This window comes from Mauremys reevesii, linkage group 1 (assembly GCF_016161935.1).
Source record: "Mauremys reevesii isolate NIE-2019 linkage group 1, ASM1616193v1, whole genome shotgun sequence".
NCBI lineage: Eukaryota > Metazoa > Chordata > Testudines > Geoemydidae > Mauremys > Mauremys reevesii.
Window position 1 is genome coordinate 115,145,340 of NC_052623.1, and position 21,316 is coordinate 115,166,655.

General features: G+C 39.6%; 1 protein-coding gene across 1 annotated transcript in view; it reads left to right on the plus strand.

The window, feature by feature from the left end:
• The window catches only part of CDC16 (cell division cycle 16), a 61,813-nt gene that overhangs the window by 17,589 nt on the left and 22,908 nt on the right, over positions 1 to 21,316 (plus strand). The window contains exons 6-15 of the mRNA XM_039510542.1: positions 697 to 856; positions 1,700 to 1,794; positions 2,375 to 2,508; positions 3,308 to 3,387; positions 5,586 to 5,635; positions 11,122 to 11,195; positions 12,869 to 12,994; positions 19,123 to 19,275; positions 19,991 to 20,054; positions 21,244 to 21,305. Coding sequence (XP_039366476.1) covers positions 697 to 856; positions 1,700 to 1,794; positions 2,375 to 2,508; positions 3,308 to 3,387; positions 5,586 to 5,635; positions 11,122 to 11,195; positions 12,869 to 12,994; positions 19,123 to 19,275; positions 19,991 to 20,054; positions 21,244 to 21,305 — 998 coding nt within the window. The remainder of the gene's footprint in view (positions 1 to 696; positions 857 to 1,699; positions 1,795 to 2,374; positions 2,509 to 3,307; positions 3,388 to 5,585; positions 5,636 to 11,121; positions 11,196 to 12,868; positions 12,995 to 19,122; positions 19,276 to 19,990; positions 20,055 to 21,243; positions 21,306 to 21,316) is intronic.

Here is a 21,316-nt window from a genome sequence, read left to right on the forward strand (position 1 = left end):
TTGACTACACTTGAATATTAATTTGGATTAAGGTAGCATGTGAATTTAAAGTGTGAAACTCCAGTGTAGACAGACCCTTAAATACCAGCATTAAAAATCACTTACCTGCTTGTAGTAGCAATTAGGAAGTTGCCCGTGGGGAGCTAGAGTATCACCAGGGCTGAACCATCAGCTTCGCTAGGATTTAAGATTTAATTTTAATTGTGGTTTCAGTGATAATCTTTCAGATGTGAACACAGAGCTTGACATCCTATTGAGTGACAGACGTAGCTCCACTGCTTCTAGTATTACTCATAGGTTTCTCAAGAAACTCCACGGTGACACTGAAAAGTTAAGACAATTTGGGCTGTAATAAAAGAGGTTATCTTCCGGTTGTGAAAAGTATAGTAAAATTAGTGCTCTCTTTAATAACCCTCAAGGGCTCTTGTTTGAATTATTGCATATTAGTCTACCTATTTTTGTCATGTATTTAACCAGTTCTTGTTTGGTTGTAGACAGCTTAATGTAGTATTCGTTTTGGTTTTAGATTATTAGTAACAAATGTTATATATCAAGGCAATAAAAAGAATAAAAACCAGATTCCATCATATATGAAATGCTTGTTACTTTTCAGGTAGTCCATTTCTTTTGTGCTCAAAACCAAATTACATACATTGATTCAGTGTCTGACCTCCAGCCCTGCTTTTCCATCACTAGATCAAGAGTTCTATTTGCCTTTTGCGAGGAAAGATCTATGATGCTCTGGATAATAGAACCCTGGCAACGTACAGCTACAAAGAAGCCTTGAAGCTTGATGTTTACTGCTTTGAAGCATTTGACCTTTTAACATCACACCATATGCTAACAGCACAAGAAGGTTTGGATTAGCAGTGTTTGTTTCTCATATATAAATGAAATCATCTCCAGTTTTACCATACATTTTGTCCAGTAGATAAAAGTTAGAGTAATCAGTTTAAAATTATTTTGAGAAAATATTCCATGCCCAAATATTAGCAACTCTTTGGTTTTATTAAATGGACCAAAACTGTTAATCATTTAAGCTGTAGGTTTCAGCAAAAAATAATCACCACTGTTGGGCACAACCAATGAGGGTATGACGACTGGGTCTCATAAACTGACAATCAATAAAATCTGCCAGGTGCTAGGAGCGAAATAAACCTAGCTCTTCTACCTCCTAACCAGCACCTCCTGCAGCTCCAGTGCTCCCTACTCAGAGTTAGCAGCCTTTTTTTAGGTGATCTCTTTTGAAGTAAAAAAGGATTGTGGGATTTGGGTTGCTTATGGCAAGAAACCACAGTTGGATTTGGCATTATGGATGCCAAACTGTTGTGAATCCTTTCTTTAGACATCTTGCATTTCAGTGAACAACCTTAGCTTACAGCGTAAGTATAAAACAGTAGGCTGTGGTACTCCATCTTTATGTTAACTTTAATTTGAATTGTAGAAAGAGAGGGCCTGAAAACAAAGAGGATTCAGTCATTTACTTCCATATCTCTCAATATTATCATAGCAGAGCGCAGTTAGTCACTTTTGGTGTATTTATGATGTGCTGTTTTCTTTATGGTATTGGGGTGGATATCACAAAACTTTTCACAGCCTTTGCGTTCAATGAAAATCAGTTCTTTACAACTTGTTAAAAAAAATTTTGTTTACTTCAAACATAGTTTACCTCAGGTTCATATTTTTTTAATTTACCCAGAAAAAGAGCTTCTTGAATCTCTACCTCTTGGTAAACAGTGTACAGAAGAAGAACAAGAATTGCTTCATTTTCTGTTTGAGAACAAACTGAAAAAGGTAAAAATCTGATTAATCCTATGGAAATCTTGACTTCAGATGTAAGTATCATACACAACTGTTTTTGTCCTTAGCTTCAAAGATATAATTTAAAAATTCTTGTATGGTTTTGATTGTGTTATGACCAAATTGCCATTATAAGCTCTCCATTAATAGAAGTGTGTAACAATTTCATATTCATTTCCTTTAATGTATGTTATAGCCTTACTTAATGGAAACCCCTAATTCTGGCTGACTTAAAATATATTACTTCCAAAGTGTTTTTTTTCCTGGAGATAAAAATGTAGCATAGGCCAGCATGGAACAGTTAGTGCTATGACACTCACAGCATTGCGTCCTTTTTGGAGACTACCCTTCAAATTCTTTCATTGTTGGAAGTTGCTTATGCCAAATGTGTCATAAAGAAATGCGTTACCTAAAAGTTAATTTTATACTCAATACAGGCTTTTTATATGGAGTCAAAATTTGAGGTTCAGAGGTCCTTAAATTATCATTTTCAGAACTAAAAACAAATATTGATAGAACAATGCTTGAGTTTTCCCATTTTATATCATATTTATGTTACAATTATCTTTTTCAGTATAATAAGCCAAGTGAAACAATAATTCCTGAATCTGTAGATGGTCTTCAGGACAATCTGGATGTAGTAGTGTCCTTAGCTGAAAGACATTATTATAACTGTGACTTCAAAATGTGCTACAAGCTTACTTCTGTGTAAGTATATGAAGCAACTTTGATATTTGAAAGTTCATTTTGCTACCTTTCAGATGGCTTGCAGAAATAAATTCTGTATAATCACAAGTTCACCCAAATATATTATTGACTCGGTTGTTTAATGTATATTTTGCAAGCTAATACCTCAAGTAGAATAAACATGCAGTTGACTCCACCATTTGATGTTGTAAAAGTACATCTGTTTTACGTGTGGCACAAAGCAAAATACTTGGCCTTTATATGATGCTGCCTTATGTTAACCCCTACATTTTCTCTGCGGGGGTGGGGGCTGCGCACTCTGGTGGATCAAAGCCAGTTCGATATAATGCGGTAAGATTTTTTTGGCTCCCGAGAACAGCGTTGTAGTGGGGTAGAGATGTACTCTGCATTCATTTGGTAGTGAAGTGTGAAACAAATATTGTGCAAATTGCATTCAGTTTTCCTAATGTCTGTTCCATCTGTCAGAATTTCTTGTTAATTTATATGTTTAGCTAAATCAGTTCTAATTGTTCTGTTGTGTGGTTAGACTTTATTATGCTATCAGGAAATGACCACTTGTAAAGAGATCATGATTACCCTTTATCTGTCTGGGGGTTCAGCCTGCTTTGAGCAGGGGTTGGACTAGATGACCTCCTAAGGTCCCTTCCAACCCTGATATTCTAGGATTCCATGATTATAGATTGATTGAAGTGCTAATTGCTCACTATATAATATGTTATAACAGTAATATGTCTGCAAATCAATTAAATGATTTTAATAATTTACTTTATAATAATCCTTGCTGTTTCTGTATTTTCAGAGTAATGGAAAAAGATCCTTTCCATGCCAATTGTTTACCTGTGCACATAGGGACACTCGTGGAGCTGAATAAAGCAAATGGTGAGAAATATTATTGACTAATTTTGTAATATGATTAGAGTCAAATATAGATTTTTATTTTTAAAAGACACTTAGGTTATTTTCCTAATGTCTTTAGGGTAGCCTCTAAAAATAAAACCAAGATTTCACCACAACTCTTAGATTTGAACCAGCAAGAAATATCTGACCCTCGGCATGCAGTTTCCACAGGATGGCCATAAAGAGGGAGGGAAAAGAAAAAAGAAAAAAAAACCCTCACAACAGGGATTTGGAGAGCTGCACAGAGAAGAGAACTCATGTAAATGATTGTCCTGTACCCTTTATCAGTCTTCTCTGTGTCTTGTCCCTTGTGCTATGCAGCCAGTGAGTCACTACTGTGAGCCAACCTATTATTGCTTAAGTTCTGACATGTTTTCAACAGCCTAGTGTTCAAACAATGAAAGAAAATGTATTTTAAACAAATATAGAGGGGCATTTTCAAAAGTGGCTACTTGTAACCACAAAATATATGAGCATATTTATAGTGTTTGCCAGAAGTTTTCAAACTTCCATAGTGTGTTTCACAAGCTGCCTCCTGTCCCATTTACAATCACATAGATCTCATCTCCTTTCAGTTAAGATGCTGTTCACAAGTACTCAACATCCCTGTGGCAACTACAACAATAATGTAGCTTAGACATCTGATTCTTGTTTCCAGCTGTTTGTACAGTCATCCATGCTCTTTCCAAAGAAGAACTTGGAGGTCTTTGGAAACAGCTGGAAACGAGACTTAGGAGCCATCATCAAATGACATGCAGTCTATCAATGGATGACAGTTTGGGAAATGCTGGCGCAAATGTATGAGTGGGCCATTAAAGGTTTGTGTGAACAGATAGCTATTGTGTGGCAAGTTGGGGCATAAATTTACAACATAGGAGTGTGCTGCATACTAATTAGCCATATGGACCATGCACTAAAAATTTCCTAGTGCGTTTTGATCTACTCCTCTTTGGAATCAGAACTTTTACTGCATGGTAGCAGGGTCCATCTGGCTAGTTAGTGCCAGCTCATTTAAGTGCTGTAGAATTACATCCCAGATTGTCGCATGCTAACTCTCTAGGCAAGTCCTTAGTGTGCTAACTCTTGTTTGTGTGCAATAGGTGTGCTTGCAGATTTTGCAGTTGCAATATAGTCAGCCATTTTCAAAAATGTAGCCTGTAGTCTTGTTTTTCTACAAGTATGTCTTGAGACAACTTTTTTTTTTTCCATAAAACATGAGGTATATTGCAAACAGTATCTCTTTATGTTGAAGAACATTATCATGTAGGAGCACAATAGTTTATATACTTTGTCTGGAAAACAAGCATTATGCCCTCACACAGTATGCAAAATGTAGTGTGATTTCTTGTTACACCGCATAAGCTTTATTATCAGAGAACTGTGTTTGGTTTCTTAAAGTAATTAAATGTTGATAAAAAATGTATTTCAAACTTTACCAAGTAGCACCATTTTTACCAAAAAAAAAAAAAGTAAGAACTCTAGATTCAATTGTTTAACTTTTTTAGCTTTTATTTTCAAGCGTATTTTATTATATTAATTTTGAAGCAACATTTCTGAAGTTTTAAGTTAGTTCATGCTATCAAGATTTCAAATAGAGACAAACCAACATAGTTAGTTATTTTTAGTTACAGGCAGATTAACTTTTGAGTTTTTGATGTATTTTGCAAGACTTTTGAAAATGTAAATGTAGTAATCAGTATATATGTTGTACGGTTCATAACCGTATTAAGAACATAAGAATGGCCATGTTGGGTCAGATCAATGTTCCACCTAGCCCGGTATCCTGTCATCTGACAGTGGGCAGTGCCAGGTTCTTTGGAGGGAATTCTAAGTTGCTTTAAAGATATTGAAACATTTAGACTGGGATTTTCAAAGGTACTTAAGAAAGTCAGGTTTACAGTTCACATTCTCTCACATAGCCTTCACAAACCAATTTTTTTTCTTTTGTTGTTTAAATGCAAAATAACTGAACATTCTAATGTTTCAAATTTTGAAAAAAAAGATGAACATGTAAAAGGTCAAATTATCTATCTTTAAAGAATGGAATATTTGATTTTATATACTAATTTGCAGTTTGTAATATGAGATGATTTAGCACTGCTTTAGAAAAGTTTATTGGCCAAAATATGTGTTAGTGTTTGACATGCTTTAATTTTCTTTTCTTTTTTTCACCCATACAGAGCTATTCTATCTTTCTCATAAATTGGTGGATTTGTACCCAAATAATCCTGTAAGTTGTTATAGGTCCCTATAGTCTGTGTTCCTCCAGCTTTGCATAAGTAAAAGCAACAGAAATTGTAATCTAATAATCCGTTTGAACAACCAGAATTCAGACTCAGGAAGTGATAGTGTGGAAATAGTTAATTTATTTCTTTTTTTGTCCTGTACCATAATTTGATTAAATTTACAATCCATTTAGAATAAAAATATTTCTTAATATAAAATATATTCAGTTTGTAGAATTTGCCACTGATGGAGATCATGAAAACAGGTACTCCAGCTAGATTTAAAAAAAGATAGATCACTTTACAATTACTAACACCATTATTTTAGCTTGAGTAACTAAAAGATAATGTCGTGCTTTTGAGTATAAAATTATTATCTGCAGCAGGCATGGAGGAATTTTCCTCCCATATTCAGAAGTATTACATAACTGATATTCCTTCAACATTTTATATTGGTGAGAGTCTTCTGATGCTCCAAAAGATGGTGTGGCTAAGAAGTTTAAAACCCTTTGTGTAAAAAATAATTGATTTAAATCACTTAAAACTCTGTTCTCCCTTATTGGGGAGATATGTGCAAGAAAAACATTTTCCCCACTTCATAGAATTGTTCCCAATGCCTTTTGCGTAGATAACTGAAAAGGCATTGTCTTTTAAAACATCAAACTTAGTGTCAATGATTTTTAGATGTTTGAATACGTTTGTTTTATAAACAGTGTTCTGATAGTTTGAAAATTTGTGTACTATGCACACCGTTCACTGCTTACTACCAACTTTAACAGTGCATAGAGATAGTGTTCCACCTACGTGATGGACTCTACACATACATGATTGGGCATGTAACTAGGGTACTATACATTGAAATAAATTCAGCTTCATGTATTCAGCGAATACTCTTTCAACTAAGCACATAACCTGTGCAAATATAAGAACTATTCAAATAAACACAATGTGTGGAGAATGTCCCATCATCACTGGTATCAGTGAATTTAAAATACATTTATTTTGTATGTTTCTATGAATCTGAGTTGCGTTTGTTTGATTTGTAGGCAGACAATATTTGTTATTGGATCAAAGTCTGATGATGAAAGAGTCAAGCTTACATAGGGCTCTTCTTCAGCTCTGAGTAAGCTCAAAATCTTGTCCTTCACCAACAGATGTTGGTCCAATAACAGATATTACCTCACCAACCATGTGTCTCTAATATCCTGGGACCAACACAGCAAACAACTTTCTTTGATTGTGTGATTGATCATAGTTTTCTCTTTTTTAGAAAACAAATCTAATGTTAAAAAAAACCCACTAATCTAAAATTTAGATTATCTGCTCAGAATTCAAAGTCCTCCTTTTAGAGTATCAGTTACGCTTACCTGCTGCTGTCGGCGCGGCAAAGCTTCGATGCGGTTCGAAGTTGACTCGCGTCTGATCTGACCAAGCGATATAGAACTCCGAAGCGCTAGTTCGAACTCGAACTCTTCACGGCGGGAGGGAGAGCGGTTGGAGCGGAGGAGCGAGAGTGGCGGAGTTTGCTTCTCTGGGCGCCTAGTGAGTCGAACTAGGTGGTAGGTAATTCATTCAGCTATCGTTATTCACGGCTGCTGAATACCCTAGTTTCGACCCCCTGCTAGTGTAGACCAGGGCTCAGAGGGGTAGCCGTGTTAGTCTGGATCTGTAAAAGCAGCAAAGAGTCTTGTGGGTATGTCTACACTACGGGATTATTCCGATTGTACAGAAACCGTTTTTTAAAACAGATTGTATAAAGTCGAGTGCACGCGGCCACACTAAGCACATTAATTCGGCGGTGTGCGTCCATGTACCGAGGCTAATGTCGATTTCCGGAGCGTTGCACTGTGGGTAGCTATCCCATAGCTATCCCATAGTTCCCACAGTCTCCCCCGCCCATTGGAATTCTGGGTTGAGATCCCAATGCATGATGGGGCAAAAACAGTGTCGTGGGTGATTCTGGGTAAATGTAGTCACTCAATCCTTCCTCCGTGAAAGCAACGGCAGACAATCATTTCGTGCCCTTTTTCCCTGGATTGCCCTGGCAGACGCCATAGCATGGCAGCCATGGAGCCTGTTTTGCCTTTTGTCACTGTCACCGTATGTGTACTGGATGCTGCTGACAGACACGGTACTGCAGTGTTACACAGCAGCATTCATTTGCCTTTGCAAGGTAGCAGAAACGGTTACCATCCCTAGTGCACCGTCTGCCATTGTAAATTGGCGATGAGATGATGGTTATCAGTCATTTTGCACCGTTTGTAATTGGAAATTGGCGATGACGGTTATCAATCCTTTTGTACCGTCTGCTGCTGTCATGGGTGCTCCCGGCTGGCCTCACTGAGGTCGGCCAGGGGCGCATGGACAAAAATGGGAATGACTCCCCGGGTCATTCCCTTCTTTATGTTTTGTCTAAAAATAGAGTCAGTCCTGCCTAGAATATGGGGCAAGTGTTCTAGAGAACCAGAGAGCACAGCTGCTCCGGGTCAGAGCCCCAGACATCCCGCAGAAATGATGAGCTGCATGCCATTCTGGGGGGTGCCCCTGCAACAACCCCACCTGTTGCTTCCCTCTTCCCCCAACCCTCCTGGGCTACCGTGGAAGCGTCCCCCCATTTGTGTGATGAAGTAATAAAGAATGCAGGAATAAGAAACACTGAATTTTTAGTGAGATAAAATGAGAGGGAGGCAGCCTCCAGCTGCTATGATAGTCCAGCAACACCATCACAGGACCTAACCAGATCAGCCACACCATCACCGGTTCATTCACCTGCACGTCCACCAATGTAATATATGCCATCATATGCCAGCAATGCCCCTCTGCTATGTACATCGGCCAAACTGGACAGTCTCTAAGGAAAAGGATAAATGGACACAAATCAGACATTAGGAATGGCAATATACAAAAACCTGTAGGAGAACACTTCAACCTCCCTGGCCACACAATAGCAGATTTTAAGGTGGCCATCCTCCAGCAAAAAAACTTTAGGACCAGACTCCAGAGAGAAACTGCTGAGCTCCAATTCATTTGCAAATTTAACACCATCAGTTTAGGACTAAACAAAGACTGTGAATGGCTTGCCAATTACAGAACCAGTTTCTCCTCCCTTGGTTTTCACACCTCAGCTGCTGGAACAGGGCCCCATCCTCCCTGATTGATCTAACCTCGTTATCTCTAGCCTGCTTCTTGCTTGCTTATATATACACACCTGCCCCTGGAAATTTCCACTGCTTGCATCCGAAGAAGTGGGTATTCACCCACGAAAGCTCATGCTGCAAAACATCTGTTAGTCTATAAGGTGCCACAGGATTCTTTGCTGCTTCTACAGAACCAGACTAACACGGCTACCCCTCTGATACTAAAATTTTAAACAAGACATGCTTATTGACACTTCTGCTTCAGAGTGCTTGTGCATGGTGCCACTCTCAGCAGCCATGGTGCATATAGCCTGTCGGGGTGAGGGAAATGAGGAGGGAATTGCTGTGTTGCATTCAACTGAATATAGGGCAGTGGTACTGAATACTGGTACCATTTTCCACATGCAGTGGGGATTTTAGCTGGTATCTTACTCTTGAAGGAAACAAAGGCACAGGGAGCACAGCTGCTGCTGGTGTCCCAAAGCTGCCCAGGTGCATATGCTGCTAGCCTGCATATTGCAGTGGTGCTATCGAAGCCATCACTGACTGGCATGGGAAAGTGTCCTGTTGTGGAGAAAGAAATAAGGCTGCCATCCTTAGAAACCTTCAGGAGAGGATTTGAAAGTACCTTCACAAAAGTTCCATTGAGATCTCTCAAGAGGATTCAAGGGATATTTCTGTGTATATAAACTGCTCTGCATGGCCCCCTGCCTAACTGTACAGGAGAATGAAAAGCAGATAATGCCACCTCTCTTTGTTATTATCACCTATCACCTCTTGCAAGAGTAAATTAATGAAAAGTCAATAGCTGTAACCTGTTAATTTCGGGGTGCCATCAGTACATCATTGTAATGGAAATACAATTACACATCTGATATTCCTACCCCTACATTGGACTCGCCAGTGCTCGGCTACTGGGACTGACTGGACTGCGGTAGAGTCTCAAACAGGTCCTGGCTCGCGGCATAGATGGACCCCCCCCCCCCCCGGTTGCATGTCCCCAGTTCCCCTCACTGTTCATGCCAGTGGCCTGTGGCTTGGCCTCCTCAGAAGTATCCACAGAGACAGTGGGATCTCTGCCAAATATGGCATGCAGCTTCTTGTAAAAGCAACAGGTCTGCAGCACAGCATTGGAGTGACTGCTGGCCTGCCTCGCTTTGTGATATGCCTGTCTCAGATCCTTTTGCATTCACACACCACTGCTGCTGGTCCTTGTTGTATCGCTTCTCCTGCATTCCCCATGCAATCTTCTCATAAATATCCATGTTTCTATGGCTGGTCTATATCTGTGCTTGCACAATATCTTCTTCCCACAGGCCCAGAAGATCTAATATCTCCTGTCTGCTCCACGCCGGAGTGCATCTGGAGCATGAAGCCAGCCTGGTTAGCTTGGCAATTGCACACAACAATGGGGAGCTGCTAAATGTGCTTGCCAAGCTGGACAATCAGGAAAAGACATTACAAAAAGTTGCAGGGCTTCAAAGGGGAGGCGGGCCTTCTAGTCTCTGTGACCCCTGGGCAGTGTAGTTCACAATTATGACCAGAGTGGTCAGTATCTGGCATTGTGGGACAGTTGCTGGAAGACTGTTAGGGTCAACATAAATGCAGTATCTGCACTCTCGCTGCATCGATCTGAGTACATGGCTCAGTGCTGCTCGGGGAGATGGTGTTGCTGTAACAGGGCACTTGCATCGGTGGGAGGCAAATTTAAGCATAGACATATGCACAACTGGGTCAACGCAAGATGGCTTATGTCAAATTAACTTTGTAGTGTAGACCAAGCCTAAGCATCTACACTGAAGTGCTACAGCTAAAGGTAGGCATAGCCTAGGAGAGTATTCAAAGACATCAGTGGCAAATGACTGTTGGCGTTTAGTTAAGTGCTTAATACTTATTGAAAGTAATTTGCAATTGGTGCCTTTGAATATCACCCTGTAAATCTTTGACCAAGTTATAATAGTTGGGAGAAAAATAGAATACATTCAGGATTATTTTTCCCTCCTTTCCATTTTTTCTAAGGGTTAGTCTGCACATTAAGTTTTCCTTGTAACTCCATGTGTGGGCCCGCTTATTCTATGTATAAACAGAGTGTCTTAACTCATTTTGAGCCCTATTTTAGGTGAGGCTTTAAATGGATGAGTTACAAATCATTCAAAACTGTTTATAGTGGAAACAGGGCTAGCTATGCTAATAGATGCTGCTATAATAATTTGAAACTCTGAGAGTGATGACTTCAAGCAAAATATTTTAACTTCTCTGAATGCTCTCTGTTCCCTGCCCTGTATCATTTGTAGATGTATCATTTTCAACATCTGCTGTATTCTTAGTATTGTTCTTTTGACATTGATGTTTAGGTCTCATGGTTTGCGGTAGGATGTTATTATCTCATGGTCGGTCACAAAAATGAACATGCCAGAAGATATCTCAGGTAAAAGCTTAACTTCATATCCAATAATATTAGATTTATTATTGTGTTGCTTATGACTTGTTAGGTCAATATTATTCAGGATTTAATTTTCAAATAAAGAATAGTTAACTATAAAAGTATTACATGAGCTGTTCATTGTAAATAAATGTAATTACAGAAACCTAGGAATCCTGGCTGCTGTATGTCCCCTGTGTTTACCCTTTCTTTGATATGGCAGTCAATCAAAAATGTTTTGTTACAAACTGGCCTCATATGGGGGATATTGCAAGTGAACCCAGTCACTGGGTCCCATGTGCTTCTAACTGATTCTAATTCTAGTGACGCTCTGGAATTCTAGAGCATACTTTCAAGCTTAGACATCTTGTCTGATGAAAATAACAAAGGCCTGAGATGCATCTTCCCCATCTCTGATGTCACCTCTTCTGTGAGTCTGAAATTTGTCAGTGTTTCAGCCTCCTCTCTCCTTCATGTTTTTCTTGTGGTGATGGTTGGCTCCGTTCACAGAGTCTCTGCTCTTAAGTAGGGCCTCAGTCTCTGTGCCATATACTGAAATTGGGAAGCTCCAGACACTCCAGTCATGCTTGCCCCCTTCTTGTGGGCTCTTGTGTATGGACACTATTGTTCCATGGCTAAGGGGCAGTAGTTGGCAGATGATCAAAGTTGATGACCCTAAATTGCAGTTTTGATGGCTTTTTGGTGACAGTCCTTCAAAGAAGCGTCAAACACTTTCTTTCCCAGGCAGGGCAGCTGTCTGGAATGGAGAATAATAGGCTTGCCTTAGGCAAGCCCAGACTTTTGCAGTCACATAGGCAATATTTCCACCCACAGACTATGTCTACACTTACAAGCTTACAGAGGCACAACTGTACCAATACAGCTGTGTTATGCCAATGGGAGAGAGCTCGCCCGTCGACGTAATAAAACCAGCTTAATGAGTGGCGGTTGCTATGTCGGCGGGAGAGGGTCTCCTGCCGACATAGTGCTGGTGCACGTGAGCGCTTATGCCAGCAAAATGTGTGTTACTCGGGAGGGTTTTTTTCAAATCCCTGAGTGACAAAAGTTTTGCTAACATAACTGCTAGTGTAGACATGGCCTAACTATGACATAGAAATGTCATAATTTGACATTACCATTTTCTACTTTCACATGTTTAACATTGTTTACACTGCATGAATAGAGATTTTCTAATGTAATGTAGTTGTTTTTCTGTTTGCTTTTTGTTGGTGTCTTTACTTTAAGATTTATGTGTAGATATAAAAAACATATACCTCTTTTGCATGCATTCACACCGTTAAATTTAGTTCCTTGCAGTAAGGATTTAGTTCATCAGTTTACCTTTGGTGTTTCACTATGCACACTTAACAACACTATCTAAATAACATAGTTTAGAAATTTGCTAAAATCAGTTTAGAAAATGAGAGTAATACATTCTCTTAAAATCTCAAATAATGCATGTCAAAAGGTAAGCTTTCACCAGTATGATAATCATTTAAAGACAAAGTTCTTTATTAAACACTCATTAGTTTACTACAAATTTATTAAATATATACATGAGTACACAGACTATTTATACTTCACCAAGCTTACTGCTTAAGTGTTCCAATAAGATGAATATAATGAATTTCAGATGTAGTTATAACATGTTAGTCTGATTTTGTGTGTGTGTTTTTTAGCAAAGCCACTACACTTGAGAGAACCTATGGACCAGCTTGGATAGCATATGGACATTCATTTGCAGTTGAGAGTGAGCATGACCAAGCAATGGCTGCTTACTTCACAGCAGCACAGCTAATGAAAGGGTATGTCAAAAGTAAACTATGCCATTTTGTATATATTTTTTTCATTGATAAAAATAAACTTAAGGCAATAACTCAAATGGAAACTTCAGTACCAGGCAAACTAGTTGAAACTACAGTAAAGAACAGAATTATCAGACACTTAGATGAATATGATTTGTTGGGGAAGAGTTGACATGGTTTTTGTGAAGGGAAATCATGCCTCATCAATCTACTAGAATTCTTTGAAGGAGTCAACAAGCATATGGACACGCATGATCCAGTAGATACAGTGTACTTAGATTTTCAGAAAGCCTTTGACAAGGTCCCTCACCAAAGGCTCTTAAGCAAAGTAAGCTGTCATAGGATAAGAGGGAAGGTCCTATCATGGATCAGTAACTGGTAAAAATATAAGAAACAAAGAGTGTGAATAAATGGTCAGTTTTCAGAATGGGGAGAGGTAAATAGTAGTGTCCCCCAGGGGTCTGTCCTGGGACTAGTACTGTTCAACATATTCATAAATGATCTGGAAAAAGGGGTAAACAGTGAGGTGACAAAATTTGAGGATGATACAAACTACTCAAGATAGTTAAGTCCAAAGCAGACTGTGAAGAATTACAAAGGGATCTCACAAAACTGGGTGACTGGGCAACAAAATGGCAGATGAAATTCAATGCTGATAAATGCAAAGTAATGCACATTGGAAAACATAATTCCAACTATAAATATAAAATGATGGGGTCTAAATTAGCTGTTATCGCTCAAGAAAGAGATCTTGGAGTCATTGTGGATAATTCTCTGAAAACATCCACTCAATGTGCAGCGGCAGTGAAAACAGCTAACAGAATGTTGGGAATCATTAAGAAAGGGATAGATAATAAGACAGAAAATATAATATTGCCTCTCTCTAAATCCATGGTATGCCCATGTCTTGAATAATGTGTGCAGATGTGGTCGCCGCATCTCAAAAAAGATATATTGGAATTGGAAAAGGTTCAGAAAAGGGCAACAAAAATTATTAGGGGTAAGGAACAGCTTCCATATGAGAAGAGTTTAAAGACTGGGACTTTTCAGTCTGGAAAAGAGACGGCTAAGGGGAGATATGGTAGAGGTCTATAAAATCATGACTGGTGTGGAGAAAGTAAATAAGGAAGTGTTTTATACTCCTCATAACGCAAGAACTAGGGGTTACCAAATGAAATTAATAGGCGGCAGGTTTAAAACAAAAGAGTATTTTTTCACAATGCACAGTCAACCTGTGGAACTCCTTGTGATAGGATGTGGTGAAGGCCAAGACTATAACAGGGATCAAAAAAGAACTAGATAAATTAATGGAGAATAGGGTCCATCAATGTCTATTAGCCAGGATGTGGAGGGATGGTGTCCTTAGGCTCTGTTTGCCAGAAGCTGGGAATGGACGACAAGGAATGGATCACTTGATGAATACCTGTTCTGTTTATTCCCTCTGGGGCACCTGGCATTGGCCTCTGGCATAAAAGACAGGATCCTGGGCTAGATGGACATTTGGTTTGACCCAATATGGCCGTTCTTATGTTGAAAACAAGGGAGGAAAAAGATAAGTAGTGTTCCATTATCCTTCTGCTTGTTGAATTCATCATTTGTATTTGAGTATTGCTTACAGTTTAAAAGTTTAGATAGTGTTACTACCTAGTGTGTCATTAAAGTCCAGTTATTTGTCTTTTCAGTTTATAGGTAAAGAAGCAGAACTGGATTAAACTCAGAATTAACTTGGGGATAGGAAAGGGCAATACACATTTCTAGGCTATAATACTAGTAAACATTAGAATTAACTTCTTACTAAACATTTTCCCTTTAAGGTACTCTTCAGATTAGTACTTCATTTGGAATCTATTTCAAGTAGTGTTACATAATACATATTCTTCCTTGAGTTACTGCACATTTGGATCCCATTTAGTGTCCATGTGCCCCAGCATAGGTGTTTGGAACATTTTCACTAGCAGCGACCAGGAGCAGTGGTCCATGCGCCCTGTATGCCTCCCCGCTGCACCCTCACAGGGCATAAAGGGCACAGCAACCCCAACCGCCTTAGGCAGTGAGTTGTAACAACATAAGTGTCTCTTTGTAGTAATATTGTTACTTAGCATTTAGTCTAATAGTTGGTAGTTAATTTGTTTATAGGTAGTAGGTTAGTGCACTTGTTACTGTTTAAATTAGCTTATTTGCAGTAGGTATGGGGGAAAAAGCAATTTATGGCAGAGCCCAAATCTCTGGGCTTCAAGACAGGTCCCTTTGTAGGGGGGCTGTTCTTGTGACTGACACCTATGACAGGTGCATTTCTGTCTGGTTGAGGAACATATTGTTGCGGAGTGTGTGATTTGCAAGTCCTTCAAGAAGCCCACACAAAAGAAGAAGCAGTTCAGCTTTTTCTTATGGAAAAGTCCATGAGAGCTATGTCTGACTTGACTCAGAGCATGAACTTGGTACAGAGGCTTCTGTTTTCACAGCTTATCTCGCCAATGATCCTGTCACCAGAAATGTGACAGCTAATTCAGCAGCATTTAAAAAGATGAGATTCAGAAAGGTCAATCAGAGGAGGCAGGGACTCCCATTGTTAAAGGACTGAATGACTCTAAAGGCCTGGTCTACACCCAGGGCTGGCTCTAGGATTTTTGCCACCCCAAGCAAAAAAAATTTTGGCTCTCCCCCTTTTTTTCGTGCCCCCCAGCCCGGCCCCAACTCCACCCCTTCTGAACCCCTTCCCCAAATCCCCAGCCCCGCCTCCTCCCCTGGGCGTGCCACATTTCCCCCCTGCCATTGTTTCCTGGGGGCCCCCCGCGACCTCCCACCCTAGCTCACCTCCGCTCCGCCTGCTCCCCTGGGTGCGCTGCCACTCCACTTCTCCCCCCTTCCTCTCAGGCGAGGGAGGGCAGAGAAGCAGAGCAGCGGCGCGTTCAGGGGAGCAGGAGGAGCGGAGGTGAGCTAGGGTGGTGGGGCGCAGGAAGTAACGAGAGGTAGAGGAACCGCTCCCCACTCCAGCTCACCTCCGCTCCACCACCACTGCCTCCCTCGAGCACCCGCCACTCGGCTTCTCCCTCCCTCCCAGCCTTGCCACACATGAAATAGCGGCGGCACGTTCAGGAGAGCAGGTGGAGAGGTGAGCTAGGGTGGGGAGGTGGGGGCGCAGGAAGTAACAGGGGGTAGAGGAACCACTCCCTGCTCCAGCTCACCTCTGCTCTACGACCGCCGTCTCCCCCAAGCACCCCGCTGCTCAGCTTCTCCTCCCTCCCAGACTTGCTGCGTGAAACAGCTGTTTCGCGTGCAGCAAGCCTAGGAGGGAGCGGGGAGAAGCGGAGCGGCGGCAGCGCGCTCAGGGGAGCAGGCGGAGGCAGAGCGGAGGCGAGCTGGGGAGGTGGGGGCACTTTTTCCCCATGCCCCGGAGTTGACACCTATGATGGCCAGCCCCAGAATGCCGCCCCTAGAAATGTGCCGCCCCAACCACTTGCTTGTTTTGCTGGTCCCTGGAGCCACGGTTGCCTAGGGCTGTGAAAAATTTCATGCCCTGAACACTGTAGTTATGTCGTCCTAACCCTGGCATAGACACTGGAAGTCGATGGAAGGATTCCTCGGTCTACCTAACTACAGCCTCTTGGAGAGGGGGATTACCTACATTGATGGAAGGCATTTTCCCATCGATGTAGGGAGTGCCTACAGGAAAGTAGCTGTAGTGCTGCTGTAGCAGCGATAGGGTAGACATACCCTAAGTCAGTTTCCTGGCGCGAAGCCTGTCTCCGGTGGCAGGAGCAAAGAAAAGCTCTTCAAAGGAGCCCTTACTGCTGGTGCTGAGAGAGAAGAGGAACTGTTGAAGGGAGCCATTACTGTCGGTGCAGGAAAGAGTGGGACTGAGACCTGCCATGTTGCATCGCATTACAGAGCTGGTACAGAAACCTGCTTCTTCGTCTAAAAGATCCCAAGAGAAAAAGAATTCAGTCATCTGCCTTCTTCCTTTTTGGCACTGGTTTCAGCAGCACTGTCATTCTCAGCATCAAAATTAGGACAGACTTCTACAGTGCTTCCCTTGTCGGCATTGGCATCTTTGAATTACAGCCAGGAGTTTCAGCTGCAAAGGAAGGTTTAAAGTAGAGAGGCATCTACAGTGCCTCACTGTAGGGACCTCTTACAACTAAATTTGCAGCTCCAAAAGCTTATTTTGTGTGTTTTTTTTTTTTTTTTTGCCAAACCTCAGGGTCATTCCAGAACCTGAGTCACCAGTCCTAGAGGTTTTCCTGATCTTGATACCAGACAGATCCTGTCTTCAAAAAAGAAGCAAGCATATCTATAATGAAAATTTATTTGAACCAGCACAGACAGGAGTCCACCACCAAGAAGGAAATCACATGGACGGAAAGAAAATAATTCTAGGGACGCATATGGAAAAGAGCCTCCTAATAGACCTGAGAATGCTAATCCATCTAGGCTATATTTCCCTAGTTTGTTTATGAGAAGGTCATGCAAAACACTATCAAAAGCCATATTAAAGTCAGGGTATACCACACCCTCCATATCTACAGTGCTGGTTATCCTGTCAAAGAAAGCTGTTAGATTGGTTTGACATGATATGTTCTTGACAAATCCACGTTGACCATTTTATCACCTTTTTACCTACTGAGTGTTTGCAAATTGATTGTTGATTATTTGCTCCACTATCTTTCCTGGTAAGAAGTTAAGATGACTTGTCTGTAATTTCATGTCTGTAATTCCATGTCAGTATTCTGTTCCAATAATATTAGATTAACTCTTATCCTTAAAGCACTTGGCACTATTGCTTCAATCGAAGATCATTTGGCAGTGTTCCATTCCATATCTGTATTTCATTCTCCAGTAGAGGAAAGTACAATCTTCTCTCTTCAGTCAGTGAATAGATTTACGGAAGGGCTTGTCCACGTTTTTCTTCCCTTGAGAAAGATCACTCAAATATGGGACTTAAATTCAGTGGGTTTTTTGCTTTTGGACCCTTCTCCCCTCCGCTTTTGAATCTCTCAAATTATCCAGTTCTTCTGCTATCACTAAAGGTAGCATTTCTGGTGGCAATTACATCAGCTTGTAGAATAAGCAAGTTACAAGCCCTAATGATAGATCCTCCATTTACAGTTTTTCACCTGTCTAGAGTAATGATGAGACTTTTATGCTTAAGGTACTATCAGATTTTCATATCCATTCATTCACCAATTTTTTTTCAAAACCTCATTCTTCACCTGTTGAATATAAATTACATACTTCAGAATTGAGAAGATTGTTGTTATATTACCTAGATAGAACTAGATCTTTTTGTAAAACTTCAAGACATTTTGTTCTGTGTGGTAATAAATCAAAAGGGATGACTGTTTCATCATAAAGACTTCCAAAATGGGTATCCAATTGTATTAGAACTGCTTATGATATTAGTAAGAAGAGTCCTCCATCAGAGTGAAAGCTACATCAATAGCATGCTTAAGTCAGGTTCCTGTATCGGAAATATGTAGAATGGCTACCTGGTCCTCAGCACACGTTTACAAAATGTCATTGTTAGTCACTACTTCAAAATCTGATGCCTGTTTTGGAAGAACATTTGCAATCTCTTTTCAGATAACTCTTAGCTCCCACCTCCTTTAAAAAATGATTGCTAGCTTATCACTATAAGTGGGATCCACATGTCCAGTAGCTCAAAGAAGAAAGAAAGGTAACTTAGCTAATAGTAGCTGTTGTTCTTCAAGATGTTCTGCACATGTGCATCCCACAACCCATCTTTGCAGTTCAGTTTTATGAATGAGGATTTTGGTCAGCGGAGAGACTGAGTGATGGTTGTTGTCGCTGCCCCCTTTATGCTCTGGGGCCTAAAGGGCACATGCACGACACCTACAGGATACTGCTAGTGAGAATGTTTTGAACTCTTGTGCTGGGGCACATGGACACCGTAAGTGGAATCCATGTAAGAACATCTCAAAGAATCAGTTACTATCAGGTAAGTAACTGCTCTTTTTAAGTTTTTTTTTTTTATTTAAAGTTTTTTTTATTTAAGGTATACTTATAAAGTATCACACAATTAAATGCTTTTAAGATTTCTGCAAATTATTAAATATTTACATCAAGCAAATAAATATATGAAACTTCCTTTTTTTCCTTATTTTTTACAGCTGTCATTTGCCGATGCTCTATATTGGACTAGAATATGGTTTGACCAACAATTCAAAATTAGCTGAAAGATTTTTCAGCCAAGCCCTAAGCATTGCACCTGAGGATCCTTTTGTTATGCATGAAGTTGGAGTGGTTGCATTTCAAAATGGAGAGTAAGTTTGCAAAAGGAGATAAAGACAATACTACTAATCTATATTCTTTTCCTAAATATAATGTAGTAGCATATATTTTATTTTTATAAAAGGGCTTATTTTGATATACAGAACAAGAAATTGCTTATGATTCTAGTTAGTTAGTATTCACCCTAAACTCTTACTTATCAAATTAGTTTCTCTTCTAATAGGGTATTTTATCCAGTTTGATTCTTGGAGATTAGGCACATATAGAACAGTCAGTCATCACATGAGGTATTCATACATGCAGGAGATTCCATGTATTGAAATGGTATTTGTAATGTCATACAATGAAGCATTCTTTGTTTTTGGCAAATCGGGAAGTACCAAGATGATTCCAGAGAGGGGAACAAATTTTTAAAAGGTGTATAAGGTTAAGGTTTTGATTGTTATCCATAGCCTGGTTATTGGGAGCATTTAACATGTTTCTGGGCTATACTCCATTTTAATTTTTGCTCTGTAGTTTGGCTTTAAGATCATTCACCTTTGTGTGCAAGATGTTTGTCACAACTGCTTGTATTTCACCATTTAATTAATGTGAATGAACTTATCTGTGTATAAATAGTGTAAAAGATAACTTTTCTCTCTTTCTAACACAGCATATTCAGCTTTGTCATTAAGAAGGGACTTTTGAATGGCAACTGTATGATAGTTTGTTGGTAATTCCAGTAATGTGTTTTTTTTCTTATTTTAGCTGGAAAACTGCAGAAAAGTGGTTCCTTGATGCTTTAGAGAAAATTAAAGCTATTGGAAATGAGGTAATTTTTAATTAATGCGTACTTAATTTTATGTCAATGAACTATTTATTAAAACTGCAGGGTCTCATATTATATTGCCTTATGTAATTGGATTGTTAGAATAAATGCAGTAAGTTCTGAGACATTGTCGACCCCAATTATATAGACTGACTTAAAACCTTAGCTATTGTCATTAAGTTCTGCCATCCAGTGTTTTCATATTTTTACATTATGCTTATCAGACATTCCTTTTTACCCTTTCCCATAATACCTAGAACAACAAGCCTTCAGCTGAAATTAAAAAATAACAGATTTAAAATGTATTCCTACATGCCTGTGGCATAGCTGTTAGCAGAATCCAGATGTGACTCCCAGTTGTGTGCCTAAACTGTTAGACTGTGCTCTGTCCCATATGAATTCTCCAATCACATATGAAACTCAGTATAGCAAGGTATCTTAGTTTTTTAAAAATGCTTAGACATGCAGAGGAATAAGAATAGAGTTTGTAGTTACGGTATCTGTGGAAAAGTTACAGCTCTTCTTCTGATTTTTAAGAGCATAAGCTAAACACCATGACCAGAAAGGAATTTAAGGATTTTGACAGCTTAGATATTGGCATTGTGTGGCCAGTGAATGGACTAATTTTTTCAGATCAGATAAATTTAGACCATGGAAGAAAAGTGATAAAGCCAAATGGGATATTTAGTATTTGCAATCATTCTGTCAAGATCTAGTTTTACTGAGGGTCACTTCTATACTGCTTGTTGATGAACCCAGCTGTGCTAATAAATAGTAAAGAGTTAAGTTTGAAAGTGCAAAGCTGGCATTGAATTTGTAAGGTAAAGATAACATTTTATTTGAACAAGGTGGCAAACACTAAAACAATGATATCACTGCAGTTTTTAAGGCTATTTAACTGGGATGGGGTCTGGAAGAACCTGGAAAAGATAACTAATATGGGGAGGAAGATTCACTTTAATAAGTCAGTGGTTTCATTGGACAACATGTTTGCTTATTTTACCTATAAAGTTATATGTAGCTAACTGTTTAATGTAAACAGAATTTTAAATGCCTGTCTTCAAGTTTTCATTCTCCATGGATGAACTGCCTTGTTCATTTACGTGCTGATTTCTCTCTAGTAATCGAACACACAGAATTTAATTAAAAGCTGTGAGGTTGATATCATTAGGTTGGATGTATTATTTTTCAGGTAACAGTTGATAAATGGGAGCCTTTATTGAACAACTTAGGACATGTGTGCAGAAAGCTCAAGTAAGTGGAAA